The 9,534-nt window shown below is 38.3% G+C and overlaps 1 protein-coding gene across 1 annotated transcript; it reads left to right on the forward strand.

Moving 5' to 3' along the window:
* The first annotated feature begins 4,332 nt into the window (after positions 1 to 4,332).
* On the forward strand, positions 4,333 to 5,529 carry rxfp3.3a2 (relaxin family peptide receptor 3.3a2). Its single transcript, XM_016484013.1, has one exon. It carries the CDS (start codon positions 4,333 to 4,335, stop codon positions 5,527 to 5,529), a length of 1,197 nt encoding a protein of 398 aa, XP_016339499.1.
* The last annotated feature ends 4,005 nt before the right edge of the window (positions 5,530 to 9,534 follow it).

A 9,534-nucleotide genomic window follows, 5' to 3' on the forward strand; every position in this document is an offset into this window, starting at 1 on the left:
AACACCGCCCAAATGTTCACGCTAAGAAAGAAGGCGTAACTTTGATTCTCACTGTAGTATTGCTGCTACCGCCACCGCCATGTTGTGAAGACGCTGTGTGTTTCGTTGCGAAAGTGGACGTATATTGATCTAACAAGCAGCCTTATTTTCCCTTACAAAATTGTCAATGGTAAGTAATAATAATGAAATTAGTAAATAATAAATCTTTAAGAATAGTATATCAAATTAATAAAAGCAGTAAATAAATACTAATACAACAACCTGGAAAATGTACATTTATTTCCATGGTTTTTAGTTGTTTTTTAAACCCTGCATGCACAAATGGCATACACAGGAAAGCGCATTGTTTAAATTGGTATTATGATGAAGCGCTCCAAACAAATCAGCTTTTCACATAATATTCTCTCAAATGTAAATGAATTTAAGGATTAATATCTATCAGGCAAGACATGAGCTCATTATTCCAGCCATTACTGCTGTTTGGAGGCTTCTGTAAATATTTAGTAATACGATTAATTTAATTGTGCAAATGCTCCAATATTTAGTAGTAAACTTAGTGTCCATTTACAACTAGGCTTACAGCTGGTGTATCAGCCCTAAAATATCACAGAGATGGATGGGTTCCTTTGGCTTAATCTAGTAAGTAAACATAAACTACTAAAATCATGTTAGCAGCTTAGCATACTAGCTAACAACGACTCTGAACATTTTATAAATCAGAAAGCAACACTCTGGTAACCACTCTGCCCTGGAACTGCACAGTGTGCGTAGGTTTTACATTGATAATCACTTTTATTCCCCCAGAAAATGTCAAAATCTATGTATGTGTCTTACGTATATAGAATGAATTTTACAAACAACTAAATGATTCAGTTTTACATGATTTACTCTTTACTATTATCTTACAATGCACTACAGATATGACCAAACAACACAGACGGTTTATCAGACTTCAAACTTTAAAACAAGAGTCTGCAAAGTCCCGAAAGATTATACTAAATGCACTGATTTTTTTGGGATTGTGTGACAGTATGACTGCAATTTTGCAACTGGAACACTGTAACTTTTCTGCTCTTTATTTTGTGCTTGCATAGGTTTTAATAAGCAAATCATTTAAATTCCTATGACTTGCAAAGCAATTGAATCGTACATCGAAACAAATCCATGAATTATCATAATAACTGAAGCTGAAGTCTGTCATTCTATTCAAACAACAGACCAGAATAATAAACTTACAGAGAGATTTATAGTAATAATGTGGTAGAGTAAAAACTAAAATAACTTCTCAAGTCTGCATTCTCCTTATTCAAATATTTCCCTAGAGACTCTATAGTATAAACATGTGAACAGCCTTTGTTATATGACTTCAGTCTGTTCATTGGCAGCCCTGTTGCTTTGACCTACATGATTGTGGAAGCAGAGGGAAACAGCATTAGGGGTAGTGTCGGCCAAGAAACGGAATATGGAGTGGGGGATGTATACGCCATCAGTGCAAACATAAGTCAAAAGCACACAAATGCCAAATGAAAGTGATGTGATGCTAACAGAAACAATTCACATTGCAGAATCCTTTTTACCTTACACTTTAATATATTTATTCACAACAGCTCTATAAATTACACTGAAACTATTTATTACAGGCAGTTCTAAAGTTTTATTGTTGCAATGAATTTTGGGTTACAATGTGAACTGTAACCCAAAATTATAATTTCCATTAAAATAACCTAATCAAGAAAGATGAATTCATAGTTTATAGCATGCCAGTAGAAAAATTAAACAATACCATTTGCCATCACAAATCATGGCCTAAATAAACAGCTCAGAAAGAAACCTGGGAACAGGACAGAGCTAGAATAGTATTTGCTAAGAGTTTAAAGTCATAAACTGGGCCAAATATTTAACTTCCACTTATTGCAGGTTGACAGTAATGATCCCCAAAGTATCTGTGCACTTAAAAATGCATGAATGCCAAAGCATTCGATGACAAAATATGACAAGTGGCATCTGTAGATATTTTAGTAAGGCTTTTTCCAGAACTAATTCACTTTTCTGAGCCATTTTGGAAATGACCGATTTTGCAGTGATTTTTAGTGGATGTATGAAGTCAGTTTCCCACAAGTCCTCAAGAGAATAAAGGTGTATTTCATCACATTAACTATGCCCATGTTTCACTCCGCTTAATGTTTAACAACCACAGTGTCAAAATACTGTTTGTCTTAATAAACAGAATATGCCGTTTTAAAATCAGAAGGCAAGCAAAATTCTCTTTATTAAATATTTTGCTTGCAATGTGTGCTTGGGCTACATTTCTATAAATAAGTGGCCAAAAATACTTTTTAGGCCACTGTTTCACACAAACTTCATTGTGCGCACACGCGCACATCAACTGACAAAGAGGCAAAAAAATGCTAAAAATCACAGCGTGGGACTATGATTAGACACAAGCTCAACCCACTCACCTGTGTCGTGATTATATCCGCAAACTGTTGTGCTCTCGAATGTGAACAGAAGTCCAGCTGTTATCACAAAGCAGAGAGAGAAACTTGCTGGCCCCAAAACTTGAATGCTGCAGTCCAGCTGAACCATCATGTCAAACTGCACAGAGGAGAAGACAGATCACTCCTGGTACATCTACAGTCCATTTAAATGGAGATAGTTTGAATAGTAACTTCTGCCTCAGCCTTATGCATCGGTAGCTTGGACCCATCACACAAAAGAACGGTACTGCATTTATTAAGCCAGAGATCTGCAGTGGTCATCAGTCCGAGACAAATAATGTAGCATGATAAAGTCTGTGAATCCGGTGCATGGGCGATTTTGGGCTCCGTTAATTCAACTGGGACGACTGCATTTACAGATGAGCAGCGAACTGTTTCAGCAAAACTTTGTAAAAGTTCCGCCCTCTCAATCCTCTAGTAGGAGGACCCTCTCTTTGTGTTCAGTGTGTCAGACTGAACCCATTCTGTAACGTGTCTATAATAAAATGACTCCCATAATTTAAACAATACTTTTTAACCATTTGTCAAGGAACACAAACACAGGACGCGTTCTTGAGTTCAGTCTGTCTAATTTTATATTTTGGTTTATGAACACATTAGGCGGTCGTCTTGGCTGTCGCGTCTTCGGTCGTCGCGTCTCGCGTCTCGCGTCATGAGCGTTGTTTTTTATTCATTTGTCATTGCAGCTGTAAAACTCGATCTGAATTCTGTTTAGTTCCTTTTAGTTTCGGGTAGCTATTTTTGAATGCAAGAACGCACACTGATGTGTCTATGTTGATGCCATTAAAAATAATCACAATAATCACCAGTTGTTCTATAATGGAATTCATTCATGATATTTGGCATATAGGTCTATGCTTGTCCTTTAACTTCAAGCCAAGGTGCATCATCAACATCATTATCGTCTTTTAATTACGATTGTTACCTATTTGTTTATTTCCACTTGGACAATGAAAGAAATTTTTTTTTGTTGCTGAAGAAAGTCATTCAAGATTGAAACAACATGAAGGTACATGATGATAGAGTTTTCATTTTGGGGTTAATTATCCCTTTAACACCTAATATTGTCCATTGTTGTGTTGGACTAATTAACGTATGTGCAAGTCAGTAAATTCTCTATAGCCTACTGACATTCCTTCCTGGCTTGAAAGGCTGAAAATTTAAAATCTGAAAATGCTAGCTGATTTTTAAGGGAGTAACAAACTGAGCTGCTGACGTTTAAGAGTGTCCATCAAGTGCCCCATCTAGTGGACACACAGTAGTATGAAACATATTTTATGTCAATTTACGAAGTCATTCCCATCTAGCATTGTAAATTGTAGAAGCTTAAGATGATATATGATAAGACTTTATTGACTCTAGGAGTAGTATGAGCTATCAACAGGAACTGAAAAGATAAACATAAATACATGAACATAATAGAAAATTATACTAGAATTAAATGTTAAACCATTTGACATTGAATTAACTATGACTAGTAAATGACTAATAACCTCTTGAAATGCACTAGCCTATATAACTGCTTTTGCATGTGTTATCCGTTTGCTTAGCCTTTATTTTTTCGACTTTTATTTAATAATTAAGAGGTCTGTTTTAGAATCTTGTGTTATTTCGTCATCCTCCCTAAAATTTGTTCAGATGCGTTAGCATTACATGACGTCAAGAGTACGGCTGTAAGTCAGTCATCGGCTTTCTCCAGCGCGCGCGCTTCTGCATAAAACGTTGGCTGTCAGGTGCACTGTGTGTTCAAAACACATCACTTTTATACTTATGGGAACCCACTGCTATCTAAAACCGCTTTTGTTCTGTGTGGAACAATGTAAGACTAACTGATATGCGATCAGTAGAAAGCCTTGTCCACCAGGCACCTGTTGGAGAGTTTCTTTCGGAAACAATGGGTGGCATTCTCAACCAAAGCGGATGGGGAATTTTGAACAGAAGTTTAACGGATCAACACAAGTTCAGCAGTCTGGAAGACATCGATGTTACTGCTGACGGCAGCCTCGTCCTGCGGATTATCATCTCGGTGGTTTATTCCGCGGTGTGCGCCGTGGGTTTGGTCGGAAATCTTTTGTTGTTTTTCCTTATGAAAATAAGACAAGGTCGAAAAAAATCCATCATAAATTTCTTTGTAATCAATTTAGCTGTCACCGACTTTCAGTTTGTTCTGACCTTGCCTTTCTGGGCTGTAGATACAGCGTTGGATTTCAGCTGGCCGTTTGGTAACGCCATGTGCAAGATCATTTTATCAGTCACTGTGATGAACATGTACGCCAGCGTCTTTTTTCTCACCGCAATGAGCATTACGCGCTACTGGTCTGTCGCATCTGCTTTAAAGATCCCTTCTCGAAACAAGTCCGTGTCTGTGAAGTGGATCTGTGCTGTATTGTGGATCTTGGCGACTGTGGCAACAGCTCCAACTTCCATTTTCTCCACCGTGACAGTTGTGGCAGGTGAAAAACTCTGCCTCCTCAAGTTTCCAGATGGCCAGGATTGGCTTGCTCTGTATCACCTTCAGAAAATTGTCATTGCGTTTATCTTGCCCATGTTTATTCTCTCAGTATGTTATCTATTACTTTTGAGGTTTATCCGAAAGAGGGGCATTAATACCCGCCAAAGAAGACGATCGAAAGTAGCAAAGTCTGTAACGGTGGTGGTCCTCTCTTTCTTCATTTGCTGGATGCCAAACCATGCGATCACCCTCTGGGGCGTGCTGGTGAAACTGAACGCGGTGCACTGGGACAAAACATACTACATGGTGCATACTTATGTTTTCCCCGTGACTGTTTGTCTTGCTCATACTAATAGTTGTTTAAACCCAGTTTTGTATTGTTTAATGCGACGGGAGTTTAGGAAAATGTTACATGGTTTCTTTTGGCGCATATCCTCGCCTGTTATCTCGAACGCTGGAAAACTACATGGATACAGTGGAGGCAGCAAGCAAAACCTGGATGACGCACATACTGGAATTCATTTGAACGTGATTGACGCACAACGCTGCCAAGAATCCGGTCAACCGACCTTAAACTGACAACAGTCATAGGACTTCAGACAGGGTCAGCAAATTAAACAGTGGACTGTTCTTTTATTTCTGATAAATCAAACGGTTATTATGAGTTAAAGATCGACGAATGACTGTAGTTGCTGTCTGTGACTTTTTAAAGGTGTTCTATTTTTTTGGCTTTCAAACATACCAAGTTAAACCTAATGTCTATTTATATTAAATATGTACATTTTGTTCTTTGTCACTGAATTCACAAAGCATATGTAAATTTGGAATTAAAAAATACACTTAAAATGTAAAGATATTATGAGGACTGAAACAGTGCTCGCAGAACTGTATTAATATATATTGTACATGATTCATAGTAATTTATTAAAATTAATTGTAAAATATTACATTTATTTCAATATACACACTAAAAAATGCTGGGTTAAATATAACCCAGTGCTGGGTTAAAAAGGGACAAACCCAGCTGTTGGGTTGTTTTGACCCAGCGGTTGGGTTGTTTTGACCCAGTGGTTGGGTTGTTTTGACCCAGAAAGGGACAAACCCAGCTATTGGGTTGTTTTGACCCAGCGGTTGGGTTGTTTTGACACAGCGTTTGGATTCAAAACAACCCAACCGCTGGGTCAAAACAACCCAATAGCTGGGTTTGTCCCTTTTTAACCCAGCGCTGGGTTATATTTAACCCAGCATTTTTTAGAGTGTAGTTTTTAAAGGCATACTCCATCTAAAATTAAAATAGTCATCATTATTCTCCCTTATATCGTTCCAAACCTGTATGACTTACTTCTGCAGAACACAAAAGAAGATATTTCACAATATTTGTCACTAAAATCTTCATTAGGAGACAGAGAGTGAGGTAAGATGTGTCACCATATAGTCTACCAAACTGCATAAAACTAAAATGATAGAAAGCTTTGCATCCAAGTGCAGGAAATACTATTGCATTATACAGTAATTTCATTGATAAACTTGAAACCTGAAAAAAATATCTTTTGAATATCATGATGGAGCACTGACGAAGAAAAATCCTTTCAAAGGATTTTCCCAACAAATGTATTAAAGAAGCTGCAAGAAGAATTAGTTTGTTCAGGTAAATAAATGATCTTTTTGTAAACATTTTTTTTTCTACACTGTAAGAAGAAAAATGGAAATGGTACTGGTAATTTGGTAAACTGGTAAATTTTGGGATGTTATCCGTTAAGTTTCGGATATTTCCTTTAACCATAAAACACCTCACAATGCAACACACAATTGATATTAACACAGAACATAGTATGTTTTATGGACCTTTTAGTGTATCAAGAATATAACATTTTCTAACGTTACAAATGACAAAAAAAACTGCAATATTATGCAGCAAAATAATACTCTGAAATGTTAGGTTAGGCAAGTTAGGTTAAATATATGGCTGCACTAGTTTATAGATTATGTATATGTATTTCTATTTGGCAGATGATTTTATCCAAAGTAACTTGTATTGCAATCAAGGTATACATTTTTTACCAGTTGATGGATTTCCTGTGAATCAAACCTTGATGTTACTGGTGCCATACTCTACTGTTACTAGCTACAAGAACACTATAGAGCTATGGTAGGATAGCTCTACAGTATGATAACAAAATTTGTTTCGCAAACATTTGCAGACATTTTAGTGTAAAAGACTCTTCAAATTATCTTCTCTGTTGATAATCACACCTGCAAATTTAACCAGTAGCATTGCCATTGCGTTTCCTGATGCATCATCTTCTACGCATTTGCCATTGGAACCCTTATGGTTGGAAGTTGGATATTCTGGGCAAATTCCAGATGAAAGTGAAAGTTCGTATGCCCTACTCCCTCTGAATGGAAAAGCCCTTTGAAGGGGCTTTGAAGGGAGCAGGGCACTTACGTTATAATGAAACTGTATGGAATGCACTTGGTGAAGGAAGCAGTGAAAGCCAACGTAATTTCTTCATTATCTTCACCTGAAATTTTACCATGCTAGGCAGCTACAACAGATGATATTATTATTGCTGTTAATATGTTGCAAATAAGTTTACATTTTATAATGATTTTTTAAAAATATGCATATTTGTGTGTGTTGCTTCTCTGCTTTTAACTTTATTAAACATGCCGTCTCTTCTTTGAACCCTGCAGATAGTCATATCATATTTATCTCATGTAAAGCACATTTCTTACCAATGAAACTGATTTAAATTTCACATGAAATGCATGATGAAAATGTGTGTAATATGCCACAACACAACAAAACAACTTGAATTATTCTGATAATATGTTAACTCAAGCTATCCTGCCATATCTAGCTTTTAAATGAATCGATAGGACACATCACCCTGGGTCACATGACCATAAACGATAAAATCACTTCCTTAAAGTGAGCGTCACATTTACCCTTTGCTAATGGATTTGTGGAAGGATTTTTCAGTTCCATAAGTCACGAATCTTGGTATCATTCTGGAATCTGATCTTAGCTTCAGGAGCCACGTAATAGCAATAACTAAATCAACCTTACCATCTAAAAAACAGCACAAATTAAATCCTTTGTGTTCAAACAAGACCCAGAGAAGCTTATTCATGCATTCATCACCAGCAGGGTTGATTAATAATGGACTTCTTACTGGTCTTCCAAAAATACTATTAGACAGTTTGAGCTCTTATAAAAATGCTGCCATAATGACCAAAATACCTTGCAGATATGCTGGAGGAATATGAACAAATAGAGTTCTCAGATGGCTAGGATCAAACCATGTTGTCATGACTTTATTGCAAATGTCATAAACCTTAATGATTACAGACCTGTTGCTCTCACATCTGTGATCATGAAGTAATTTGAAAGACTGGACCTGGCCTACCTGAAGGACATCACTGGACCCTTTCTGGATCCTCTTCAGTTTGCATACAGAGCAAACAGGTATGTGGATGATGCAGTCAACATGGGGCTGCATTATATTCTGCAACATCTTGATAGACCTGGGACCTACGCAAGGATCTTGTTTGTAGACTTCAGTTCGGCCTTCAATTACATCATGCCTGATCTTCTCTCAGACAAACTGACCCAGCTCTCTGTACCCATCATCTGTCAGTGGATCACCAGCTTCCTGACAGACAGCAGCTAGTGAGGCTGGACAAACTAACATTCGGGACTCTCATGATCAGCACTGGCGCCCCTCATGGATGTGTGCTCTCCCCACTGCTCTTCTCTCTGTATACGAACGAATGCACTGACAAAAATATCCCTCTGTCAAGCTCCTGAAATCTGCAGCTGACACACACCACCATCATCGGCCTCATACACAACGGAGACAAGTCTGCTTACAGACAGGAGGTTAAAGAGCTGGCTGTCTGGTGCAGTTATAACAAACTGGAGCTCAACATGCTCAAAACTGTGGAGATGATTGTGTACTTTAGGAGAAACGTCTCAGGTTACCTATGTAAGCATGGTTCCCTGAGTAGGGAACGAGACACTGCGTCCTCTAGGGGTCGCTATGGGGGGATAAGCAATGTATGTAAGCATACATTGAAAAAACACCAACAACACGTTGGCCGGCGACAGCCATGACGTCACTACCGGTGCGACTATAGTATAAATAGGCACCGGGAGAACACATCATCCACTTCTTCGTCTGAAGCTTGCGTCCGAAGCATGGCAAGAAACCTAGAGGACGCAGTGTCTCGTTCCCTACTCAGGGAACCATGGTTACATAAGTAACCTGAGACGTTCCCTTTCATGGGAACTTCGAACTGCGTCCTCTAGGGGTTGCTATGGGGAACGGTATACCCACGCCACCATGCTGAGGGGAGTGCATGCCAGAAACCATGGCGAGCACTAAGTACCAACTCTACCATATTGCCATGGGAGTTGCCCCTGGGACGTTAGATGGCTGTCGGTGACATTATTTCCTATGGCCAAAGGCCTAGGCTACATACCCCAAAAAACTTACCTGTTAGGGCTAAAACTCCTGGGCCCGGGGTAGAGCTAAAGGCTTGGAATCAGGAATAGATTCCTTTAAGGGAATACGACCAAGA

The sequence above is a fragment of the Sinocyclocheilus anshuiensis genome, unplaced genomic scaffold, assembly GCF_001515605.1.
Source record: "Sinocyclocheilus anshuiensis isolate Anshui unplaced genomic scaffold, SAMN03320099.WGS_v1.1 scaffold773, whole genome shotgun sequence".
Taxonomy (NCBI): domain Eukaryota; kingdom Metazoa; phylum Chordata; class Actinopteri; order Cypriniformes; family Cyprinidae; genus Sinocyclocheilus; species Sinocyclocheilus anshuiensis.